This window comes from Monosiga brevicollis, genomic scaffold (genome assembly GCF_000002865.3).
Source record: "Monosiga brevicollis MX1 MONBRscaffold_6 genomic scaffold, whole genome shotgun sequence".
Taxonomy (NCBI): domain Eukaryota; class Choanoflagellata; order Craspedida; family Salpingoecidae; genus Monosiga; species Monosiga brevicollis.
The window spans coordinates 663,729-688,277 of NW_001865043.1; the positions used below are offsets into that span (position 1 = coordinate 663,729).

The following is a 24,549-nucleotide window of genomic DNA, read 5'->3' on the forward strand; positions in this document are numbered from 1 at the left end:
TGGGGGGGGGGGGGGGGGGCATGGGTGAGACGCCGTGTCGATACAAAACGGCAAAGCACGCCGCACATAGCCCATCGGAAGCTGCTGTCAGAGCCTGGTACACAACAGCGAAAGGGCAGGGCTTGGGCGCACCCATTTGAGTGTAATGCGGCGGAGAATGGACCCATGATGTTTTTCCTCCTTGCTGGTGCAAGTAGCCAGCATGCCATTTGGGAGCTTGACGGTGACGCCAGGCTCGGTTGGCCAGTAGACGGCGCATTGATCGCGATTCTACACGGCGCGTCAGGAGGAAAGAGCTACATGAGCGTGCTGGTCTGCCAACACAATGTGCACTGATGTGCGAGATTCCAAGAAGACCGCATATAAAGGCATATACGGCAGGCCGGGCGCGCGGACCTGCTCGGTAATCTTGGAGAGCATCAAGATGCTGAGAACCTTGTTCTCCCAGATCATGAGCCAAAACTGGAGGAGAGAAGTGGCGGTGGGGCTGAAGGATGGGAAGCCCGGGTTGTGAGACACCAACAAGGGCAGCACAAGGCAGATCGCAGCGGCAATCGTAGTAATTGCGAGCGGAGGGAAACGAGGACATGGGAGCGCTGTCACGCACGACATGGCTGCAATGTAATAGCAGTGCTCGTGGTCAAAGCCACGCACAAAGTTTGCATTAATGTAGGCACCCCGGGAATTGATGTTCAGTCTGAGCAGGACAAAGGCAGGTGAGCGGTTGGCACGGTGGAAGCACTTCTTCTCATCGTGTCTTTCAACCCATCTTTCCCCTTCCTGTCCCTCCCCGTTCTCTCTTCCTCTGTCTCTGTGCCAGTCCCATTTGCCTCCCCTCTCGCAGGTCAAAGCCAGGATCATGCGGCTAGCAGCAGCCCCGAGCTATGCGAATCAACTCAGAGACAAGCAGGAGGACAGGTCCAAAGAAACACACGTACGGGGGATCGCCGGCGCGTACACAAACGCGAGTGCGTGGGGAGGGCAATACACCAAGAGACCGGTTCAGAGCGGCATCTGTGGCCCAGGTCGGTAGCTGCTCGGGGCTGGGCCGCTGCTTGTCCAGGCGCATGAAGCGAGCATCGACACGCGGAGCTAGCGCCATGGTTTTGGCCATTTTGATGCCACTGGAGCGGCGCCGGTGCCGCTGGCTGGCCCCTGGTACAGCCTTGCCTTGCGATGCCATCTGAGGCGGTCTATGGCTGGGAAGGCAACGTCCAGCCAGATAGACTGACACGTTCTGGGCTTGAGGTCTCAGCGATCGCAGCTGCTTCTCACCCCCGCCTTCACCCTAACATGTGCCACTGGTCGCGTACAGTATGGTCTAGGATGGCCTTTTTAAACATCAAGGACGGAGGAAGCACGCATGTGTGAGTGCAGCAAAGGGTTTCCGAGCGCAAGCACAAGCACGGGTGAGGGTGCGAGCGTGCCGAGCACAGAGAGAGAGAGAGCAACGGCTGCAGGTGCGCACCAGGGCAGGGGTTGGATCGATTTGCCACCAGAGAAGCGACAAACATTGGAGATGGCTGAAGAGACAGAGACACCCAGCTGAAGGAACCACAGGTCAACTAGAAGCCAAAGCAGAGAGAGAGGCAGCTGATGGCTGATGGTCAGAGATCGTAAGAGGGAGGAAGAGAGCACACCACTCATGTTTCCATGTTCTTCTTTTGTGTTTGTGTTTATGTGTATTCCGCCTAAAAGTCGTCGCGCCCCTCATGCCGAGGTGGACCGTTGCTCCCCATTTTATCTGACATTTAACCGAATAAAGTCTGACATTACGTGACCATGGAGGAGTGGGTGTGTGTGAGGGCGTGGCCTGCTCTGGTGCTTCTTGCCTCGGCGGTGGCGGTGGCGGCGGAATCAGGATCGGGATCGGGATCGGGATCATGTGCATTGCCCGAGGCGGCAGCCCCGCTCAATTGTGGGGGCATGTGGCGCTGGGACAGCGAAGCAGAGTGCACGGCCCGCGGGTGCTGCTGGCAGCCCTCAAACCATACCTTGACGTGGTACGGTATGCGCGCGTCCCGGATGTGAGGCTACCCGACAAGACGGGGCTAGTCGTTGCTCATCGTGAAGTCTGCCACTGGCTCGTGGTGGGGCCGTGCGCCTTCTTGCTCATGACTGGTTTTGGTTGGCACCAGGTGTTATTACCCCGACGCGGAGCGTGAACAGATTGACGACGTTTACGTCGTCCAGGGCTGTCATTTCGATGCCGGTGCGACCTCCCCACACCTGCCTCCGCCCTTGTCCTCGGAGCTTTTTCCTGATTGGTCCTGTATTTGGTTGTTTCGTGCCTCGTCCTTGTCCCACACCCTTTTAGGCTTTGCTGACACCTTGCCTGTCATTGTGGCAAGATGGTTCAACGACTTTTTCCCGCTCGCCCGAACTTTGGGTCGCGAACTGCAGGCGCGCAATGCCTCCGCCTTTAGCCCGCAGCTCAAGTTTACCGCCCAATCCTGGCTTGTCTGGCTTTATATCAACTGCGAGGCCGTTCAGCCTCCTGGCATTGCTTGCCCCAATGCCACCGCCATCGAGGAACTAGAGGAAGCCGTCCGAGCGGGCTACATCACCTGGCAGGCCTTCCCTCACAATGCCCAACTGGAGCTGCTCTCGGCCACCAGCCTCGAGCTGGCCGTGCGCCTGACCCATGATCTTGATGACCATTTCAATGTCACCCGCAAGACAGTCCTCTCCCAACGCGATGTTCCGGGCCTCTCCCGCGGCGTTCTCGCGCCCTTGCAAGCCGCTGGGGTGCAGGCCATTAGTGTAGGCTCCAACGGCGGCTCCACCCCACCCAACGTCCCGCGCGCGTTTCGTTGGCTTGATCCAGTCACCAATGCCAGCCTTCTGACCATGTACCTCAGTGGTGGTTATGGAGGCATCAGCCAGTTCAAGCGCTATCATGTGCCCACCCGTTTGCCGGGCTCCCGCAAGGCCCTGATCATTGCCTGGAACGGCGACAACAGCGGGCCTCTGCCCACCGTGGATGCCATCATACAGCAATTTGAAGATGTTCAGGCACAATTCCCGGGTGCCCGCGTCCGCGTTGCCGCCTTTGAAGAATATCTCGAGGCCGTCACCACTGAGGAACCCGCCGTTTTGGCAAACCTGCCCGTCCTCTCCCACGAGCTTGGCGACACATGGCTGCATGGTGTTGCCTCAGACCCGCGCAAGCTAGCAAAGATACACCAGCTGGATCTGGCGCTGGAGCGCTGCTTGTCCGCCAACACCTGCACCTGGTCCGACCCTGCCGTCCAGCGCTTCTTCCATGCCTTTTTAAAGGGTGCCGAACACACATGGGGCCTTGACGTCAAGTCAACGCTGATAAATCTTCGGGAAAACTGGAGCAACGTCGAGTTTGAGCAGGCCCGCCACAACCCCGACTACGAACGCTTGGCCGCCTCTTGGGTGCGACAGGACACGTATGGCGCAGCTTTTGCCCAAAGCGCTGTGGCCAACACTTCACTTGGCGATGATGTCGCGCGTCGCTTGGCGGCTTTGGAGCCAGTGTCCGTCGACCCAACCAACTGGACACGCTTGCCGATCGACAGCGCGGGCCAGGTACACGCCCACCTCGAGGGCTCGATTCTTGTTCTCAACGGCACAACAGGCTGTATTCAAAGCCTGACGACGGGCTCGGGCACGGGTGTGTTCCGCGCTCGGGAGGCCGCCACGGCTCCTCGCATCCTCCCCGGCTTGCACTCATGTCCGCCTGACTCACCTTTGCCACTGCTTGCTATGTTTTGATTTGCATATCCACCCGGACTCGGGCATGCGCGGCGATACAGTCGTTACGGGCTTGCTTCTGTGCCCCGAGTATCACACATACAGTGCCCTGGACTACGACGAGTTCTTACTCCAGTACAATTACATTGGCCCCTTGTTCATGCTGGATGACGGCGATGACTTCAACAAAATGGGCATTGACAAGGCTGGCGCCCAACACCGGTAAGAGCACAATCGCTTATCAGCGCCTTTCCTCCAAGGCTGGCTGGCCGCTGTGCCTTCCTGTGCTCACCGCAACGCGCGCCCTGATAGAGTGGTGAGCCCGCAACTGCAAGCCGCATACCTGGCACCGAACAATACAACGCTGCTGGCGCGACTCGTGTGGCCCGCTGATGTAGTGCGCGATGCCGGGGCTCCCCTTGTCACTGACATGCTTTGGCAAGACAGCACCAGTCTGAACTCGTCCGGCGCAGACACCACGTCAGAGCTGGCATGGACGGTGATTCACCGCAACAAGACGGCCACGCGACTACCCGAGGCCATGTTCCTACGCGTTGTGCCAACCGATGCAAGCGCAACGCGCCTCCGCAAGGTCGCCACGGAGATCCAAGGGCAGTTGGACGTCGTGGATGGCGGGGCCTTGCACAACCATATTGTGGACCGTGCAGAGGTGCGCCTGGCCAACGGTACGGGCCCCGCCCTCGCACTGGTGTCAGAACAGGCACGCCTCTTGAGCGTCGGGGCCTGTCCCACCCCTTTCCCTGCACCGGTTCGCAAGGCAGATCTGCCCGAGGCGGGTCGGGATACGGGCAGCCTTGCAGCCTTGCTGTGGAACAACATCTGGGGTACCAACTACATCATGTGGCTGGACGGTGACCTGCAGTTCAACGGCACCCTTACTGTATCAGAGAGCTCGTCTAGCGTTTAGTTGTACGACCGGCACACCCGAGCCATCGGCTGGCTAGCGGATACATGCAGCCCGCCTGGACAGGTTGAACCTACCCCATTTTCTGTCTGTTGCTTTGGTGTGGCGTGGTTTCCTACCGTTTGTCTGTTGGTTGGTTGCCCAGCTTGTCTTTGGGTTGATTGTGATGATGACAGGTGCGCGCAATTCAAGTCATAATTAACTAACATTTTTGATGAAGTGAAGCAACTCACATGTCAATCGCCAACCGTCAAGGGGGTCCCAAGATGACGTGTTTGGCTTGTGGGATACTTTTCGTGATGGGCGAGGTCTCCTTGACGTGGAGTCATGAAAGACGTGACAGGGCAAGTTGTCAACGAAGGAGTGTAATTTGTGAGGACCAAGGTGCCTGGCTTAGCTTCGTGATGGCGCGTCCTTCATGGGATTGCATGTTTGGGACGCAATCTACGCTCACCTACCTTGCTGGGCGTTTTAACATGTAAATCAAAAGCGCCGCCAAACTCACGTCATCCGTCGAAAGTGTGGTCGTGAGCAACCAGGGAACGCCGCGTCCGTGGTGCTGGTGCGACCCTGCTGTGACACATCTGGAAGGACCAATTGGAGCCTTTTTTTCAAAAAAAAAGTGTTTGATGTTGAATGAACAAGATGCTTTTGCTTTTGATGCTTGCTTGTTCACGATCCTTGGTGGCATCTTCAGTGTGTCTGACGCCAGAGCACATTAATATGATAGCAAAGATAATGATAATAATAATAATAGAGGATTTGATTGGGCCGAACCATTCACATTGAATCGGGACCGGCTCTCACGGCCAGAGCAAATATAGGGAAGGGTTCTGCAAGAACCTGGCACACCCAGTGGCGAGGCGCCTCGCGCGCAGAAAGACAACAGGACCAAGAAAACATGGGCGACAAGCAGACATTAAACTAGATATTCTCAGCTAATAGCAACAAGTAAAACACAAAGAAGAGACGACAGTAGCAAATATGGCCGTGCTCGCGACCCATGGAGCCGCCAGCACGCCTAACATGGCATGCACGGCATGCCAATCTGCCCGACCTCATGGTCATATGCACACACAGTAAGTCACGATAAAAAAATCAAAAACAAAACATCACGAGTGAAAGGAAGCAAAAGTCAAGGAGACTTGGTCTCGAAAGAAAAAAAGCCCGGGGAGCGCCAACTTTCTTTTTGGGCACCGCTGGTGCCGTTGACTTTTGAGGCACGGAACAAGCGAGCTGCAAGCTCGAGCGTCGTTCGAAGAACGTAATCGTGTTGAGGCGAAGAAAGGCCTCATGCGCCAGCCCAGTGGCAGGAAGTGTATCCATGAGGAAAAACAAGGTCCAAGAAGAGGCGAATGTTTAGTTGGGCACGCCCATCTGCACCTTGGCGGCTTCGAGGAGCACGCGAATCTTGGCCTTGCACGAGTCAATCTCGGAGAGGAGATTGGCACGGTGCTGGTCGAGGGTCTCAATGTGCGAGGCCCGCGATTGCCAGTCGGTTTCGGCGCGGTTCTTGCGGCGCTTGGCAGCTTCACGGGCCAGGCGACGGATATGTTGACGCTTGTCCTCGGACATGTTGGCGACGCGGCGATTGACGTTGCTCTTGCTGTTCTTGCGGCGTCGGCGGGCTGACTTGGCCTTGGCACCCTTGCTACTTGCCGCGTCGAGGGTGGAGCTCTGTTGGCTGTCGACGCTGCTCATGCTTGAGGCCAGGGCAGGGTCACGCTTGGCGCGTTTGGCGTCCGATTCTGAGCTGCGGCTGGAGGAGGCGTCCGAGGTGTAGGCCGACGAGCTGGAGCGGTTTGAGCTGTCATTGTCGTTGGGCGAGTTGACGAGGGAAAATTGCAGCGTCGTGTCGTGTTGGTTGTAGACGACGGCCTGGGGAAAATCACCGACCGTGTCGTGTGCGAAGGCATCGAGGGTGGCCTCGAGGTCCTCCAAGATGACAGAGGCGTCGGCGGGAAGCTGGACCGAGGCCGAGGGGGCCATGTCACCCAGGGGGGAGTTGCTGAGTTCAGCCCAGGGGTTGTCCAAGGCGTGGCTGGTTGTGATGGGAGCAGCAGCGCTTGTGGTGGGCAATGCGGAGTGGCTGGAACTGGCGACTGAGGTAATGGCCATGTTGGATGCGGAGGAGACCTCTGCAGCAGCGTCGCTTGGGACAACGAGCGCCGAGTTGTCCGAGGTCGCTGGGTCGGCGCTGATGGAGCCGAGGTTGGTATTGGCCGAGAGGGCTGTCGCCATAAGCCAGGGAGTGCTGGGCTCGTCGCTGGAAGGGAAAAAGGCTGAGCCATCGAAATTAAAGCCGGGGCTGAGCTTCAAAAAGGCGGGGGTCTTAAGGCCCGAGGGCGTCTTGAGGCCAGTGGGGGTCTTGAGCATCATGGGGGTGACCAGTGTCAACTGGGGTGTGTTGCCGTTGGCCATCATTTGTTGAAAGTGTTGCTGTTGCTGTTGCTGGGTGGCCAAGAGGTGCTCGGGCAGAGTCGGTTGGGCGGGGGCTTTGAAGTTGATGCCCTCGGGAAAGAAGATGTTGGCCGATTGTTGTTGTTGCTGTTGTTGCTGGGAGTTGCGCGGATCGGTCATCATTTGCGCACCACAGGTGCTGGCAGCAAAGCCACCAAAGGCAAAGCTGGGGGAAGGTAGTGCAGTCAGCATCTTGCGCGGTGTCGGAGGGAAAAGCGGGCGTTGACTGTGCAGCAGCTTCAACAAGAACACCCAATAAGATAATACGAGGTGATTGATAGTCGACAGAAAATGGCAGCGCCCCGAGACGGTCTAAAGCCGGAGAACTGTGTGTTATAAGTGTATTCAGTGGCAAATGCTCGGGAGCCGGTCGAAGAGGAAAATGCGGGAGGTGGGAGCATCTGGTCCACACGAATGGGGGTGTGGGTGTGGGTGTGAGAAAGAGAGAAAGAGAGCAAGAGAGAGAGAGAGAGAGTTATCCACCACCGCTCACACACTCACAAGTTGTTTTTCCGAGTCTCTGTTGGTTTTTTGCGATTCTTTTTCTTCTTCTTTGTGTGTGTGTGTGTGTCTGGGTTTGAGTGTGGCGTTGTGTGTGTGGCGTTGTGTTGTGTGTAGCTTTGGCGTGGGCGATGTGGTGGGCGGTTACGGTCGGGTCGTTGCCGAGCGGCGCGCTGGCAGAGACCGGTCCTGGCTGCACCACGCGGGCCGAGGCGCCAGCGGCTTCTCGAACATGATTCACCCCTGGCGGCTCGGGCTTCTCCTGATTCCTGGTGCTTCGCTACGACTCCCAGAGACGCCGCGCCGGTCACACACACCCGCGCTGACGCTGACGCGCGTCTCTACACCCACACACACACGGATCGGATATTTGTCAAACAGCGTGACACCTTCTACCTCTGTGTGTGCGTGTCGCACTTGTGGGTCGTCCGCAGAGTCGTAGGGAGAAAAAAGGGGAGAAAGGGGCAAGCAACAGGCGCCTGCCGTCAGAACAATAAGAAACAAAAGAAACAAAAGAAATAATCATTGACAACAAAAGAAACATCCATTGACAATTCGAAACAGGCAAAACGTTAAACAAAACAAGCGTCCAACTGTCCAAGCAGAGAGAATCAAATCGAAAGGGGGTGGCGCGGTCGCAGAAAGGTGAGCAAGTTGTCCCTCAAAGTGTGGGTCGCATGCTGTGTACCCTGTACAAGGCTCTAGGTCCATGGCGCCGAGTAGTTGTCGTGCACACCTGTCGAGGGTTTTGACCAATCTGGCGCCGCTCATGAAGGTTTTAATTGACATATTCAGATTGGATTCTGCCTGCTTTCCTAAACACTTCCTTTGGTCTTGCACGGCATGTCTTCTGCTCACCCACAGCCCACATATTCGTGTTTGACACAAACGTCACATGGTGGGAAAGCACACAAGATGTTCAGGGTACGACTCCTGCTCTGACCTTCGGGCCTGCGACACCAAAACGCAGTCTGCATTGCCCCACTCTACAACCACACGAACAAGCACCGTGTTGCAAATCACGTTGCTCGGTATCCCAGCCTCAAGGCAGCGTCTTACGATCACACAAGTGTGTACGTACATTGGCAAGCGTACCCCCTCGTGAACCGCCATGGTGCCTTTGTCCCGGCTCGTGGTTCTTCCTTCGCTCGATACCCCAGCGTGCGGTGGTCGCGCCCCCCCACCACCGATATCGTGGTGTCCCAGCCCAAAGGCCTTGCTTATGCTGCGACCTGAACATGCACCTGCAAAAGCAAATCTCAGCACTTTATCCTACGTCCGACCTCCGACTTGCCCACTGAACCTACAGCACCCATCTTCTTACGGTTCTTCGATCGTTCCCCACTACCACACGCTCGCGTAGTGTCCCCATCCGCCTTTCCAATCCTCGCCAGACGAGAACAGTGTCAGGGTGGCGGGTCGTCGCAGCGGGATGGCGCTACAGCCACGACCAGCGAGACCAGCCGCTCGCGCGCGCCCATCACAACCAATACCCCTCAACCTCAACACCACCACACACACACACCATACACAACATACAACACAACACGCGCGTTCTCCCATATCATTCCTATTCCACTAGCCTTGAGTGACCCTTTGCGTCGCCTGTCCTCTCTTCGGTCACCCGCTCGTGCGTTGCTTTGGTTGGACACTTCTTTGCCACGACGGGATTCTCTGCTCGTGGCGGCTGCGTCTGCCCTGCCACTAGGGTTTCTGGTTTTGGAACAACACTTGGTCTGAAAAAAATGGGGTGCCCTGTTACGCGATTCGCTCATTCGAGTCCTGCGAATGCTCCTCCGTCTGCGCCGCTGCCCGCGACAGCACTCAAGTGGGTCAAAGGTCGGACAAGCAACTGATGACTGAACGCCTCGTTATTCTGCCCCGACGTCAAGCAGACCGAGCTCGCGCACGTAAGCAAACGTGGCAACCCATAATGTCATTGTACCACGTGAACGAACGACGCGGAGTCATCCCTCACCCCGGACAGCGAGACATGACTTGACTCAAAAAGCCATCATAGGCGCGTTCAACGTGAATGCAACCAAACGGAATGTCTCCTCGGTCCAATGGCACCGAGCAACTGCCGCCACCGCTGTGCTCACCACGACGCAGACACACACACACACACATGCCTTCCATCCAACGGCTCTTTCTTCTCTCGGTGTTCCCCAGATCGTCAAAGTGCTGCCACAGACCAAATAAAAGAATCATCATGCACATCAAATTCGTTTACGTCCGACCGAGCAGGGTCGTCAACAAGAGCGGTGAAGCAAGGCAACAAACTGCGCAGTAAGCGCCCAGGCAAGGGGTCAAACAACAGAAACAACGCCCGTGCCCCTCCTTCACGCTAGGCGCACAACAGTCACATCTGTGCTGTCCTGATAGATTTGACGAGGCGAACTTCAAAGGGGCACAGATCAACACTACAATGTACAACCAAGATTATCAACACACAAAGTGGAAGGAACAGTCGAAAAGATAAAAGAAAACTGACAATGTCGACGGCGGGCGCTACCAGAAGGCCTCGCTCAGCCTGCCAGAGCTTCTTCCAAATACTATCTTGACCTGCGCTGATCTGGTCAAAGTGTGCTTCAAAAAGAGCGCATCCACAGACTGCACCCCTTGACGCGCGCACACTTACACACACGCACACACACACACACACATACATCCATACATACACGAACATGCACACACGCACATGCACACACGCACATACACACGAGCATACACACGAGCCACACGAGCTATACGAGCCCAAAACAATGGCGCAAGGCCCAGCCGGAAGACGAGGAGAAAGAAGGAAAATAAAGGTGTCAACACTTGTACAATATGCATGGCAGACCAACCCAGCCGCGTAGAATAAAGCAGAACAAGATCAACCAAGAGGGCCTCTGCCATCTCGTCCAAAGAGCTTGGAAGGGATGGGCACGAGTCCTCAACAGGAGGGAAACGAATTGAAACACAAGGGGGGGGGCTACCACATGGGCCACCGCAACAACAAGAAGGCGCGGGAAAAGAAACTGGCATCTCAGGACTCGATGAGATCCATGAGGTCACACGACTCCAAAAGCTGTGAAAAGTCGAAGGAATCACGAGGCACGGGTCCGTCCAAGCTGCGTGCACAGTCCTTGAGCCCGTCGTCGTCACGTCGCAACAGGCTCTCGATTGCATCCAAGGTCTCCATATCCGCTAGAGCGTTGGGGAAAGAAGGCAAACTCACGGCATCAAAATCGCTCGCCGAATGCTCTGAAACCGTGGGGATCGCCGCTGAGGAGACGGCTGGCCCGCTCGCCTCTAGCTTGTGAGCCGTATCCATGGGAGGCTGACTGCTGGGCGGATTGAAGGCGGCTTGTTCGGGAAAGCGTGCAGCTTGCAGGCTGGCCGTTTGCCGTGCCACTTGCTCCGCCGTCATGCCGCCCATGCCATTGAAGGGAGCCTCCGCGTGCTTGTGCGCCAGTGCTTGATGCAACTGCTGAATGAGACGATCGTGTACGGCCTGCAACAACTGTTGCTTTTCATGCTCAGGTAGATTCATGGCATTGATGTTGGCTTGGGCCAGCGCCACCGCGTCCAAAGGAAATTGCGCCGGTGCGCCCTGTGTGGCTGGACCCGACCCCGAGTTGAGATTGAGACTCTGCAGATTCAAGGGCATGTTCTGGGCGGGTGGTGACACGGCCGACGCCCCGTGTCCATTGGGCATGCCAAGAAAGTTGGACGAGGCACCGGCATTGCCAGCCCCGTTCATGTCCAGCCTGGAAGCCGAGCTATGGGATGCCATGGCGCTTGCCATGCCGTGATTACCGGTGCTCATAGCGTTGAGGCTGCTGAGGCTACCCATGCTTCCAACACTGCGCATCATGCCGTGAACACCACTCATGTTGCCCAAGCCGTTCAGGCCGTGCATGCCGTGCATGCCGTTCAGCCCATTCAAACCGTTCAGACCGGCCATGCCATTCATGTCGTTCGGGCCATTCATGCCCATCATGCCACCGAGCCCTCCTTGCATGCCGTTCAGATTGCCATGTTGCATCCCGCCGTGCTGCATACCACCATGTTGCATTGTGCCATGCTGCATACCATTGACGCTGTCCAGATCGCTTGAGCCATGTGAGCCGGTGGAACCGTGCGAGGCATGAGGGGTGTGATGCTGGCCAGCTTGTTGATGTTGGGGAGGAGCGCGATGACGACGCCGCAGGTTGTCGGCTGCGCCAAGTACGGACACTTCCGTGTCCATCAGCGGCGAGTCGGCCGTGGGCATGCCCATCCAACTCTGGTTATCCGGTGAGGCGGCCACGGGATCACTGACGGCCTCACGCTTGACCGAGCGCATGGCACCGAGGCCTTGAATGTCGCTATGGCTGCGCGGCATGGGTTTTTGGTTCTCCGTCCAAAAATTGACGGCACTGCGGCTCTTGATCATTCGCGGCGAGGGCGAGGGCGAGCGAGTCGAGCGGTGGGAGGAAACAGAGCGAGGCGCGTAGCGCGAAAAGCTGGGAGGGCGTAGCAAGCCTGAGGTTCGCTCTTCCCCCTCGGCATCGGGGGCCATGCTATCGAGTTCCACCTTGGATAGAGAGGGTGGGCCGTGATCACGGATGTTGCAGAGAAAAGCCTCGAGAAGATTCTATTGTGAGCCAAAGCGCGCCAATCAAGGTAGTCGATCCGAGATCAGCATGCGCAAAGCAGGGAGATGAGGGCCGGTGGGCAAAGCATGACAATGACACAAATGTTTCGGCGGGCAGGCCATGCCAGCAAACGAGCCATGATAAACGTGTGCACAAGATTTCTTAGGAGGAGCCAGAGACGTACGGGTTCAGCGGCCCCTTCGGGACGGGAGCGAAGCAGCATACGAAACTTCAAAAGCGTGGCGCGAGTAGGGCGGGGAAGCTTGTCCTCGTCAAAGCACCACAGTCGCTGCATGCCTTGGGTGAGTTGATAAAAGCATTGATGCCCCGAGAGGGTATGTCGGACGGAGGTGCGCCAGTTGGGCTTTTGCACCATGGGGATGGCGGCTTCGTGACTTTCAAAAAAGGCGTAAATCTGTCGAATACTCAAAGCTCGCATGCTGCCGCCGTTGGCTTCCAAGGCCAGGCAGATGCAGGTGGCGTAGCTCAGCATGCTGACGTGCGCGAGGCAGGAGCTGGCTGGGGCAGGTTGTCAACGGTGCGGGCAGGACACGACAAGAATACCCAAAGGAAGTGCCGGCCCAAACGAAAGGGCAGGAGAGCAAGCCAAAGGCGAAGAGAAGGAAGGAAAGAGCAGCAAGAGGAGAGGAGAGGAGAGGAGAGGAGGAAGGGTGGGGTCGGACAGGCCGAAACAAAACGTTGGTGTCGGGTCTGGTCTGGCCTGATGATGGATCAAACCCGACCAAGGCAAACGCGAGCAAGGGCAGCGCGCAAACAGGGGTGTGTGGGAAGAAACGTGATGAATCCCACACACCACATGAAACGAAAGTCTCAAGAAAAAGGCTTGAGCATACGTGTCAAGACCAAGCCAGGGGAGAGGCAGAAGACTGACACAAACCCCGCGGGATCAGTGCACCAAAAGTCGTTGCGAAGCACAAAACCCAAAAAAAATTTGAAATCGCGACTAGAAACAAAAAAAAAAAACGCCAGAGGGCAGCGTCGAAATATCTGCCGGGGTGGAGGAGGAGGTAACGGGACAGATTGATCGAAAGACACAGCGCGCGGTCCGGTACTGGGGCACAAAATGTTGGAGCGCCAGGCAAAGAGATGTCTTTCTGAAGCACGAATCGGTCAAAGGCTGCTGCCAAGAATGAAATGTCGCTATGGATGGCAACCCCGAAAAAAAAAAAAAAAAGAACAGGGTGAGTCGAAGGGCACAAGCGGGCGCCGTTGCGAGGGAAGGTGCACAGGGAACAGCGACCAGATGGCAGGGATGACAGATGATGTTTGGAAGCCAGGCGTTGCGAGAACAAAGGCAGATGAAGAAGAGCAGAAACGGCTGCGGGCAGGCGACCCACAAGCGAGCGACGACGCGTCGACAACGACACAGCAGCGGAAAGAGAAAGCCAGGCGATGGATGACCACTCACGATGTTGGTGGCGGGCCAGGGGTCTGCTTCATAAAAAAAATTAATTCTGCACACCACACCACGAAGAGCGTCAGGAAGAGCAACCACCTCGAGCCCAGGGGATATCAGATCGCAGATGGGCAGCGGGCTGACCGAGCTGCCGGAAAGGTCCCAAGAAGAAATGGGGGGAGGGGGGCACTCGCGGCAATATCCAGCTGTCAGAGCTTTTGTTGAGGTGGCGAGAGGCTGGCAGAGATGGGTGGGGAACAGCGGAGAGAGGGCAGAGATGTGTGAAAACGGTGGCGTGGCGGCAGAGAGGTGGATGTGGGTGTTGGGCCAAGGTGGCAGAAAGCAAAGGGTATGAAAGAGGCATTGAGAGAACAGGAGCTAGACAAAGATCGAATTAGAGAATAGAGCCAACAGCAAGCACAGCTGGAGAGATCAGACATTACAACAGAGAGAGAGCACGGCATGACAAAGAGTTGGGTACCACTCGGAACCAAAGGGACGATCCTTCAAGCGTGTAAGAGAGAGAGTGTGTGTGATGTGGGCAACCAGCCAAACCAAAAACCAACCGTGGGCAGAGATCCCAATACGACCAACATACTGACCGGTCCTGACATACACAAACGTCATATTTGCACACATGTGGGGCTCAATGTCACGTCGAGTCCATTATCACCACCACACTTGAAAAGCCAAATCTCACACATACATCGCATTGTAAGTCGGAAGCGCTAACGTCATAACGTCAGGACTCAACTCACGCAACTTCGCCAAAGAAGGACAACAACAGTAGTTCTGAACTCTCAAACCGTCCAATGCTCTTTAAGACAAGTTAACACAGTGTAAACCAACTGCCAACACAAGCAATGGAAAAAAAGAAACAAGGTTGGGGCTTGGTCAGTTCCAGAATGCAAGTCATGTGGTGGTGGGCAGGCGACCAATCTCTGCCCTATGATTGTTGGTCTCACACTCGCTCACCAAGTGCAGCTCGACCAAGTGCAGCCGGACTTTCATGGACAAGGGGACGTCGGCTCTAGTCCGAGAGCGTTCAACACGGCGCCGTACGCGGACACGATTCGTGGCACGGTTTGGGGGTTGTTGTTTTTTTGTGGCTGCAACTTGATCGATGCTGGTGATTCTTTTTGGTATGGGGTGCGCGGCCGCGATTGGCAGCGAATAGCCATCACAGGGCAACCAAGCAAGGCACTCGCGTTGACCCAAACCGGAAACTATGAAGGCAGCGCCGCGAACGTTTTCGGAATGTTGGTGGCCAACCACAAAAAGGAGGCGAGTTGGGGCGGGGGAAAGAGCCTCGGCAGTGTTTTTGAAAGCAAAAAAAAAAAAAAAAAAGACTTCCACCAAACGCGATTTGAGTGTGCGCGAAACTTTGGGAGCAGACCGATGATGGGATGGCAAGCATTCCGTTGGATCATTCATTGGGCGTCCAGAAGTCTGGCTCAGACTCAGTGTTAATAGATCCAAACGGCAGTGAGACAAACAGAGACAAGGAGCGAAACCCAATCGTTCGTTCTTCCGCAATCAATTACGTAGTCATCATGACATTGTAGATACTGTACAAAACGGTTGACGGGCGCTGGATGCCAACAGAAGCACCGACACAAAACATTATCGAAACTTTCTTATGGGAAACGGAGAAAAAAAAGGCGCACACCATCCTCGTGGCTGGCATAGCCCCGTGCTATGACACGCTGGGTTGGCTACGTACGGCGTGCTCGTTAAAATCCTTTACCAAGCCCGTGGCCGTGTCCCGCACAAAGGCCTGGGGTGCCAGCCACAAGGTACGGGCCGTGCCCGCCCGCGCCGCCAGCAACGCCACCCGGTCGCGCAAAGCCGGACTGCCAAAAAAGGGATGCGCGGCCACCGGTTCCTGCAACTCGTGAGCCAGCCCCACCGTAGTATGCCCGTCCACCGGCACCTCACCGCCTGCCGTCAGCACAAACGAGTACATGTACTCGCTGGCATGGCGCTTCGGTACCACCAGCTCACTGGGAAAAGCCCAGCGCTTGGTGCTGGGCTCCCGCACTGGGTGCCAGGGGGTGATGCGCAACCCGGGGCTCAGTTGACAAAAGTCGTGCTCCCCGCCCGCACACGCCACAGCCACCACGTAGTCCACGACCGCCCCATTGGCCAGCACATCCCCGGCCCGAATCGCGTCGGCCCGTCGTTGCCACGCGCCAGCCAGATTCCGCACGTCGCCCGTGCGCTGCGCCACGTCCCCCGTCGTGCCAGGCGCCCGTACCGATGCCAGATCAACCAGGCTGTCAGCACTGTAGCAACCACCATAGCAATTGTTGAGCACGGCGCCCGATGCCAACGATGCGCCCACCTGACGGGTCCCCTTGGGCACGGGCATGGCATCAAAAATATCGGACATGCGCCCGGCCTCAGTGCCAAAGAGGGGACCGCCGTATGCCTGCACGCCCGGGTCCTTGAAGTTGTGTCGCACCTGGGCTGAGTGCGCCATGGCCAAGGATGGCACATAGGTGTGGCCCCAACGCTTGTAAGCAGCTGGGACCAAGGCCTGCCGCACCTGCTCGTTGAGGTCCACCTCCATCTCTGGAGCCTCGGTAAGAACATCATGCAAGCTCAGAAAGTTTTCCAGGGCGTAGCGCGCTGCCCCTGTCTCGCCCGTGGCCATCAAGTTGACGACGCGTGATAGCATGGCACATGCGGCATCTCGAAACAGCACGCGCAGCAGCACCTCCGACTCGAGACCGCAGGTCGCGCGCGGCTTCACTGCGATGAGGCCGGCCTTACCCGTTGGAGGCCGCTCCAGTGCCGTGCGACCCGCGCCCGGTGCCACGGGCAAGCACTCGGCTGCCAGCTGCAGGCGCAGGGCTGTGCAGTCGTGGACGTCCTGATTCAAGTGCAACAGCAGGTAGCGGGGCTGCTCCGCCTGCAGGGTTCCCAAGGCCAGGAATTGCTTGCTGGCGTTGTAATCAAAGGTGGCGCCCGTGGGCTCGGCGCGATCAAGGACACCATCCAGATCCAAGAGCCGGAGCCCACGATGCGAGGTGACCTTGGCATTGGCGATGAGATTCGTAAAGACGGTGCCCACCATCCCACAGTCGGGAATGTTGACCATGATGCCTTCGCCGGTTCTCGCCAGAGACTGCAGCAGGGCCGAATCGATGCGACCAAAGCCAAAGGGCAGGGTATGGAGCACGTAGGAGAAGTTGGGCATTTGCTTGAAGCGGCGATGCGCGGTCTCGTAGCCCTGCTCCGGGTGGCGATTGGGCTCGCCATCCGTGAGCGCTACACAGACGTTGTGGAGGTGCGGTTGCGCACACGAGGCTAAAAGCTGCAGGCCCGTCTCAATGCCAGCCCACAGGTTGGTTGAGCCGCCGTGATAGATGGCGTCAATCTTGCCCAGCACGTCAGCAACGGTGGTGTCGGCGCCCATCTTGGGATCGGGCACGGAGATGGGTTCGACAATGATCTTGGCCGCGTCGGAAAAGGTGACGATGGAGATGACGTCGCCCGGTGCCAGGCATTTGACGGCCACTTGACTGGCAAACTTGACCAGGTCCATGACGCAGAGGTTGTATTCGATGAGGGTATTGGACTCGTCGCGAGCCGTGACCGCTGCCCCCATGGAGCCCGACACGTCCAGGACCAGATTGAGGTGAATGTTGGTCGTGGCCGTTTGGCGCTGTGGAATGAGTTCCAAGATGGCCTTGCGGGTTTCCCCAGGCACCGGGTGCAGGGCCACCTCCAGCTCGAGCTCACTTGCCAAACGCGCCGGCAGCTTTAGAGCAGGGCGACCCGTGACCAAGGGAGCCACCTCGAACTCGAGGTGGTGCTGGGCAATGTACTCCTCCAGCGCGCTGCGGATGGTCATGGCAGGGCGCAGATCCGCAGCGGAGATGGTAATGCTGCGATCAAAGGGGGAGTTGTTGCGCTGGCCGTCCTCCCCTTGCCCAATCCATTGCAGAATGTTGGTGCGGTCGTAGACATAGCCATCGGGCGCCGCCACAGGATCCCGCATCAGCTCGTGGGATATTTGACACACCAAGTGCGAAGGCGGCTGCTCCATCGTGCAAGTTTTGCAGAGCAAGTCGAGGCTTGACGGTGATCAACACACACACACATTCAAGGACAGACTGGCAAGGACTGATGACACTTGACAAGAAAAGAACTGCACGGACGGGTTGTGGGATGATGGAAAAGGCAGAGGAAGAAAAATAAACGGCGCTGAGCGGTGCCAGCCACCCCACGACGAGGCCGCGTCACTCTGCTCAGCTGGCACCGCCATCGCACTGAAACTCGATCGGCTATTTTAAGTTGATTTGCTTGTTTGGCAGTATCGCCAACTTTGGCCCGTCTGCATTTGTATTTTAAGCGCAAAATCATCTTCTACTTTTAGACAGACGTCAGACATTTTCATGGCAATCTGTCAATTCACACACACACACACACACACACACACGTTGCTCCTTCTACCGTGTGCTTGCACGACGAAAGTGGTCTTGGATGTATGTTTGCTGGCCTTGAAAGGGTCTTTTGGACTTTGCACGGATCGATGGAAGCGGTGCCAGTCATCATAGCCAGCAGGTAGCTTTTGGGGTGCCACCCTTGCAAGTTGTTGCAGTTGGCTGTCCAAGCGGTCTGTCAATGTCTCGATCGAGGTCAGTAACTCCGAGGCTCTTTTAACTCTAGTGGCTTCCATCTTCACTTCCGCCTCTGCTTCTCGAGCCGCATCAACTTCGTTGTCGGCAAGAGCGAGCTGGGTCATGGCAACAGCCGCCTCTTCAGTGTCCTCGAGTGCAATTTGATATCGAGCCGCGCTCTCGCTGTCCGCTTCTGCCTGGACTGTCGGTGGCAATTGTAGGTCATTAAACTCTGACCCATCGCAACGCAAGAGGGAGAGGCTGACAAGGGCCATCCTGTCGACAATACTTGCGACATCCAGAGCGTCGTCATAGCCACAATCTGCAGCCAGTTTGGAAGCGGGATCGCTCTGCAACTCCATCAGATAGTTGCGACCCTGTTCAGTGCGCCGCAGCACCTGCGTCGAAATGGCGAGGGGAACACAGGCTGCCTTTAACCAGCAATTAATGATGGTGTCTGTGGAAAGCGTTTCCCATGTGGCCAGACTCAGATCGAGGGCATCAGACAATGACGGCATCCGACCGAATTTGATGCCAGAGAGCTGCATTTCCATGCCACAATCTCGTTGTAGCTCGGCCTCCCGCTGGCGACAACTTTGGAAGCTCTCTGCACTCGCCGCCAGCTCCGCGTAGCGACGAAGCAGCTCTCCTTTGTATCGCGTCTTAAATGCAGCAATGATGCCAGCGTCTAGTGGTTGATGACGCGCGGTCAAGTTGGCGGGAAGGCATACGATCGCGAGTTCGTCGGGCCCACAAACACCGTCTAACATTGCCGAATCAATCGAATGAGCGTTGTCCCAGATCAGAACAATCTTTTTGGTCCCAACGATGCTTCTCTTCCAGGGGATCAGCACCTCCTTCAGCCAGCGCAACATCGTCGCGCGGTCGGTCCAGGCGCGATTCTGGCTGAAGTACGTCCTCGTGTCACCATTATTGGGTGGGTCATAGTCAAAACAAGGTGGGTGCTGCGGCTTGCCGATGAGTGTGAGGGGCACCTTCAGACCAGAGAGCGTGGTGGCCAAAATCAGCGTGGCACGATTTTGATCCTTCAGATGCTTCGTGGCACTCGACGCGGAGATGCTGTCAGGCATAGTGTAGCGATAGCTCGGAATCTGCTTCCAGCACAGCACTGTCTCATCGCAATTGATGATGCAGTCTGGGTCGTCAACCCCGTGAGCACCAAGTTCCGCATGAAAGGCTTCCATGGCAGTGGCAGCGGCCGTTTCATCCACGCTGCCTCCTTCGTCGTGTACGGATACGCTTTGTAACCCCATCTTCTCCTTCACCGTGCGAAGCCAGTTGTGGCTAGCTCTGAACTCTGCATATTCCGGGAAGCCCTCGCTGACCAGCCTGTTGGCATGTTCCTTGGCCGCGATAAGAATGGCGCGACGGGATGCGTTAACGAGGCGGCGGACACTCGCGGGTGCATTGGCCGCTGTCGTTAGTAAATCTACAACGTAACGCTCCAACCGCGGAAACTTGGTCACCCGCGCACGACTTGATTTTGTCGCGAGCTCGCCACATCGCACTGCAACTTGCCGCGCTTGAAGGCATTTCGCCAGTTGTACACCGTCGCCAGCGAAACGTTGGCCTCACTCGCGACGGCAGCGACTGTCTGATGACCGTCTTCCATTGCTTGTGCCCACCGCAGCCGTTCAAGCATGGAGTGCGAGGCACAGGTGCGGCCACGCCCATCTTTCCGCCGGATCGGCGGCATTTTGTAACGGTCACCTCCTTCCTTCTCAAGAAAAATCAAAGTTACATCAGATGGCACTTTTTAAAATTAAAAGGCTTCCCCACTATGTTTCAAATTTGGAGGGGAATATTGTACCCCTTTATTGTGATGTCATCAAAATGTATCTGCATGTATGCATGTGCGCGGACTCGATGCGTGTCCGTGCGATGTCGAGCATCTCTCATGATCAAGGCGGCAGCACGACCAGATCGTGCTGCGCTCACATTCCTCGAGCGCTCCGCTCAGATCCCGCCTCATGTATGGGTCCCCAAGCGCCAGACCTTTTGTTATCATGACGCTGGTCCACTTCACCCACAACACACACACCACACACAACCAGATTTTCTCAACCGCACGCGCTGTTTGTCAAGTGTTGCCGAGGTGATCAGAGCCGGGTTGTTGTTGTTGTTGTCTGTGTTGGTCCTGCCCGGGCGGTTTTTGCGACCTCTACTCTTACGCTCCTGCCGCGGGAGCAAGTCACTCATTCCACGCACATGCCAGTGATGCAAACCAACTGACCACACGTCGCTCGACCGCCCGGCTGCTTAAGCGCAACTCAGCCATTCACACTTCCGATTGCAGCCTCCCACACACGCATACCGTGCCCGCCTCGACATTCTCCCCCTTTGCCCCCTTACACCCTCGACGTCCTGCTCTCTCTTTCCACGCACGTTGTCCTGCCTTCGCCTCCTCGTCAGACGAAAAACTGTCAAAGCGAAAACGTCGCTCGCCCACCAACAATTCCGCAGCGGTGCCATCAGCCATCGTGCGACCCGCGCTTTGCCCTGCTCAACTAAGCTCCTGATTCGCGCTCGCCAGGTGGTCTGCCCGAGTGCCAAGAGGCGCACGACGGGCCTGTGCCTCCGCAGCCGTCTGCCGTCATTGATTGTTCGCGGAAAAGCTAAGCTTCTCCCACCTCCTTCCCTCGAGAGCTCCATTGGAACGCAGCACGCCCCCGCGCCGACACGTACATATCGTGAATTGCCTCTGGCTTAACCCCTCCAGCCCCCCCCCAACTGTGACACGAAACCATCATCGCACCTGCGACCCACCCGTGTCGCGTGGCCTGCACCACAACAAACACGCCGAACACACAGATCCTCGCCCCACCTCCACCCAGTGCTGTGACGTGCAGGTGACTGCTATTGTGCCCCAGAGCACGTCACCGTCGACATGAGCACCACCCCATCCGTGGATGTGCGTGATACACTCTTCAACCTCGTCATCCTGTCCCAGGCGAGCCGCATGGACCAGCAACGGGCCTGTGGTCCTGAGCTTGGTGGCACACTCGTGTCCAACAAGGATCTTGGCCGCGTGAAAAAGTGCGCGCAGCAGGATCAAAAGCGCGAAGCCCGTCGACACCGCCGCGCCAACGCCGCTGCCTCCACCACCAAAACCACCAACTCTGCCCAACACTATACTCCTTCTGCCTCGGCAGTTGGCAGTAAGCTACGCGGGCGCCAGCTCCCCACGTTGCCCTCTCAACGCGATCTATTGCAAAGCTTTGACTTTTACATCGGTGATGTCAGCCGGGCCGAGGCCAACGTCATGCTGGGCAAGTGCGAGGACGGTACCTACCTCGTTCGCCGCTCAGCCGATCGCTTCGTCGTCAGCATCATCTGGCGTGATAATCCCAATCAAGACGCCGTCCTGACACACATTCGCGTTCATACCCCAGAAACGGCTGGGCGGCGTGGCTTTGGCCTAGCCGAGCGCGACGACTTCCCCACCATGGAGGCGCTCGTGCAACATTATGAAAATTCACCCTTCCTGTTTGCCCTTCGCTTTTGGCACTACAGCGAGCGAGACTTTCCCAGCCTGAAACCGTTCAATCCCACGCGCATGCTCCGCGATTCGGCGCCCGCGAGTGCGGCGTCGACGCCGCGTCCCTCCACTATTAGCCCAGACCTTGCGGCTCGTGGTGTTGCCCCATCCCCCGTCCCCATGATGTCTACCCTGCCTGCCGGCGCATCATCCACATCCAATGCCACACCCAACACCGAGGCGCCTCGGCGAGGGCCAGCTCCGATTCCGCCAGCTGCACCGGCACAGCCAAACCTGGGCGATGCTGACAAACAATACGAGGAGCCCCAGGACATCTGCCGCATAGCTGCCGCTGTGGCAGTTGGCACCGCCCGGGCGAACAGCTCTGCCAAGCCCACTACCACCCCCACTACTACCCAATCCACACCAAGTCGCCGCGCCTCCCGTGCTCCAGCGCCTCTGCCAGCAGGTGTGGAGGCAGCCTCCTCCACCATCGCCAACGGTCAGTATGGAAGACCCGACGCCCTGAGACCAACCCCTGGCTCACCTGCATGGCTGTAGTGTCACCCCTGGGTTATGCCCCGCTCGCTCATGCCTCGTTGCCTGTACCTCATTGGTCGCGCTATATAACTTTGCCTGATGTGTGTCTAACCCCAACAACAGATGGATATGAGATTCCCGTCCGACTCGCCGAGGCGCTGGAAGCCAAGAGAGCTGCACGAGAAGCACCGCAAGAGCTGGCGCGCACTTTGCTCGAGCAGCGACGTGGTGCCAGCATGGACAATTATGCTGAATCAGATGTTCACTTTGATGTACGTCCCATGCCTGTGTGCTCTGCAGCACTGCTTGTAACATTTGCCAGGCTCTTCTCGCCCCCTCATCTCGTCTGACCACCCTCACGGCGTTTCCCTTGGCCAATTTAACACAGGTACCTGGCAGGGATAAGGATGACTATGGTCTGGTGCGCGATGTTCAGGTGCGATCCAACCTGGCAAACTCAAGCGGGCCTGCCGCGCAGCAGACACACACCCTGGCACAAGACGCCGACCTCGCAGACTACGACGAGCCGCAGCGCGTCTTTGCAGCGCAGCCCCAGCCACCACCTCGCCTCGTCTCGCAGGCGTCGTCTCGAGGCTCTTCTCTAGAGGCCGACAGCGATGCCAACACACATGCTCAGCCCACCCCTTCGTTGGTTGGCCCACCAGCCGACCAGCCGACCACCGGAGGAGCGTGTGCTGGTAGCGAGGAACGACCAGAAGAGCAAGTGGATGGTTCCAAAGTGAAAAGCCCACAAGAAGCGGAAACGGAGGGGGACGCACTGCCAGCATATGAGTACAATGATTCCGCCACACTATTAGCCATGGGCCGGGAGCATGCGCGGCTAGCGGCCTCACAGCGCCATCCGTCCAATACGGTCACAAACGTCCGACCTGAAGATCACGACGATCGCGCCCCTGTCCCAGCCCCTCGCACCTTGGCCCACGGCCAGGGTCTGGTTGTTCCCATTCCTGCGACTCGCCCGATCCTGAATCCTCCAGCAAGCAGTGGCGTCAAGCCGGTATGATTTGCCCGACTTGAATCGGACACTGGCGGCCTCATTCGCAACCCCCCGCATCGACTCATCCTCGTGCTTGCTTGCTTGCTTGCTTGCTTGTAACCTGATGTCATTGTTCATCTTCATGGTCAGATGGCAACGTCGAGCGAAAATGGTCTCTTGGCCAGTCCCCCTGCACCCACATCAGGTATCACAGATTCTGAGCTGGAGCGACGCGAGTCCAAGTACCAAACCGCCTACATCAATCGCCGCCAAGTCCCACTTCCCGTGGACGGGCAAGGCACCGCGAGCCCTGATCTTCAGCGATCAAAGACCGTGGAGAGTTTGCATCTCTATGACCTGGTCTGTTGAGCGCCGTGGGCTCCTTTTGAGAAAGTTCTCATGCTGATGATGTCTCACTGTCAAGTACTGACCGCCAGTCGGGGACATACCATTCGCTTTGTCGAGTTTGCTTTTTGCAAATGCGCACTGATACTTTTGAGAATTTGAGGTCTCACAGAAATAGCATCACGAATGAGATTGGCGGGAAATAAAAATTTAATTGAGCAAAGCTTGTTGATAGTTGCACTCGCGGATGAAATTATACAAGGTCGCCAAACAACACCGGTGAATATGGGCTGAACAATCGTCAACTGCTGGCAGAAAGGCCCAGTTGGCACACGCGACAAGCCCAACCACATCCAAGGACAACGGGGCGATTGACGAGACAATACAGGAAAATTCGATAAAAATTCGATAAAATTCATCTTAAAATCACCCAAAATGTCAGGCTTCACGGCGCGTGGAGGCCAGTCAAACCCTAAACGAAGCTACAATCAAACCGCCGGCCGGGCTGGCGCCACCAGAGGCAGCGAAACGCGTAACCGTGGCCGTTGGCACGGGCCAAGCATTTATTCTTTGTTTCAGTGTGCCCTTGATCGCGTGGGCTGACAAGAGATGTCGGTGAAACAGCATTATAGCTGTCGGAGTGCAGCGGGTAGTACCTCACCAATCGGCATGCATAGGCGCAGGTACTCAGGGATGACACCGTCAGCGCGCGTCGGTCCGCTGTTGAGGACACACACAGGCTTGGCTTCTTCCACTGCTTGCCGTACGATCCGAAATGCCGACCAGGTGGCCAATGACGTGCCGACCACCTACATGCCGTCGGGCGCGAAGGGGGGGGGGGGGGGGGGGGGGGGAAAGGGGGAAAAAAGGGTCAAAACCCCGGGGGTTG

General features: G+C 57.1%; 8 protein-coding genes across 8 annotated transcripts in view; 2 read left to right on the forward strand and 6 right to left on the reverse strand.

The window, feature by feature from the left end:
• Positions 1–1,114, reverse strand: part of MONBRDRAFT_24245 (uncharacterized protein) — a gene marked incomplete at both ends in the record, with an annotated part of 6,645 nt that extends 5,531 nt beyond the window's left edge. Inside the window, 4 exons of the mRNA XM_001744648.1 lie at positions 133–270; positions 397–487; positions 608–697; positions 939–1,114. Coding sequence (XP_001744700.1) covers positions 133–270; positions 397–487; positions 608–697; positions 939–1,114 — 495 coding nt within the window. The remainder of the gene's footprint in view (positions 1–132; positions 271–396; positions 488–607; positions 698–938) is intronic.
• A 668-nt stretch (positions 1,115–1,782) lies between these two features.
• Positions 1,783–4,848, forward strand: MONBRDRAFT_36529 (uncharacterized protein; the record flags this gene model as incomplete). Its single annotated transcript, XM_001744451.1, has 5 exons — positions 1,783–2,003; positions 2,139–2,212; positions 2,318–3,558; positions 3,815–3,945; positions 4,036–4,848. 5 exons carry the CDS (start codon positions 1,783–1,785, stop codon positions 4,649–4,651), a joined length of 2,283 nt encoding a protein of 760 aa, XP_001744503.1. The 3' UTR covers positions 4,652–4,848.
• A 1,159-nt stretch (positions 4,849–6,007) lies between these two features.
• MONBRDRAFT_7076 (uncharacterized protein) lies at positions 6,008–8,722 on the reverse strand (the record flags this gene model as incomplete). Its single annotated transcript, XM_001744649.1, has 2 exons — positions 6,008–7,274; positions 8,553–8,722. 2 exons carry the CDS (start codon positions 8,720–8,722, stop codon positions 6,008–6,010), a joined length of 1,437 nt encoding a protein of 478 aa, XP_001744701.1.
• Positions 8,723–10,640: 1,918 nt separating this feature from the next.
• MONBRDRAFT_24248 (uncharacterized protein) lies at positions 10,641–12,727 on the reverse strand (the record flags this gene model as incomplete). The annotated part of the gene is made up of 2 exons (XM_001744650.1): positions 10,641–12,233; positions 12,419–12,727. 2 exons carry the CDS (start codon positions 12,725–12,727, stop codon positions 10,641–10,643), a joined length of 1,902 nt encoding a protein of 633 aa, XP_001744702.1.
• Positions 12,728–15,174: 2,447 nt separating this feature from the next.
• On the reverse strand, positions 15,175–17,836 carry MONBRDRAFT_31857 (uncharacterized protein). The gene has a single exon (XM_001744651.1). It carries the CDS (start codon positions 17,703–17,705, stop codon positions 15,348–15,350), a length of 2,358 nt encoding a protein of 785 aa, XP_001744703.1. The 5' UTR covers positions 17,706–17,836; the 3' UTR covers positions 15,175–15,347.
• Positions 17,837–18,065: 229 nt separating this feature from the next.
• On the reverse strand, positions 18,066–19,974 carry MONBRDRAFT_24250 (uncharacterized protein; the record flags this gene model as incomplete). The annotated part of the gene is made up of 2 exons (XM_001744652.1): positions 18,066–19,729; positions 19,926–19,974. 2 exons carry the CDS (start codon positions 19,972–19,974, stop codon positions 18,066–18,068), a joined length of 1,713 nt encoding a protein of 570 aa, XP_001744704.1.
• A 1,213-nt stretch (positions 19,975–21,187) lies between these two features.
• On the forward strand, positions 21,188–23,684 carry MONBRDRAFT_24251 (uncharacterized protein; the record flags this gene model as incomplete). The annotated part of the gene is made up of 4 exons (XM_001744452.1): positions 21,188–22,280; positions 22,340–22,590; positions 22,707–23,336; positions 23,466–23,684. 4 exons carry the CDS (start codon positions 21,188–21,190, stop codon positions 23,682–23,684), a joined length of 2,193 nt encoding a protein of 730 aa, XP_001744504.1.
• Positions 23,685–24,286: 602 nt separating this feature from the next.
• Positions 24,287–24,549, reverse strand: part of MONBRDRAFT_15984 (uncharacterized protein) — a gene marked incomplete at both ends in the record, with an annotated part of 1,636 nt that continues 1,373 nt past the window's right edge. Inside the window, one exon of the mRNA XM_001744653.1 lies at positions 24,287–24,469. Coding sequence (XP_001744705.1) covers positions 24,287–24,469 — 183 coding nt within the window. The remainder of the gene's footprint in view (positions 24,470–24,549) is intronic.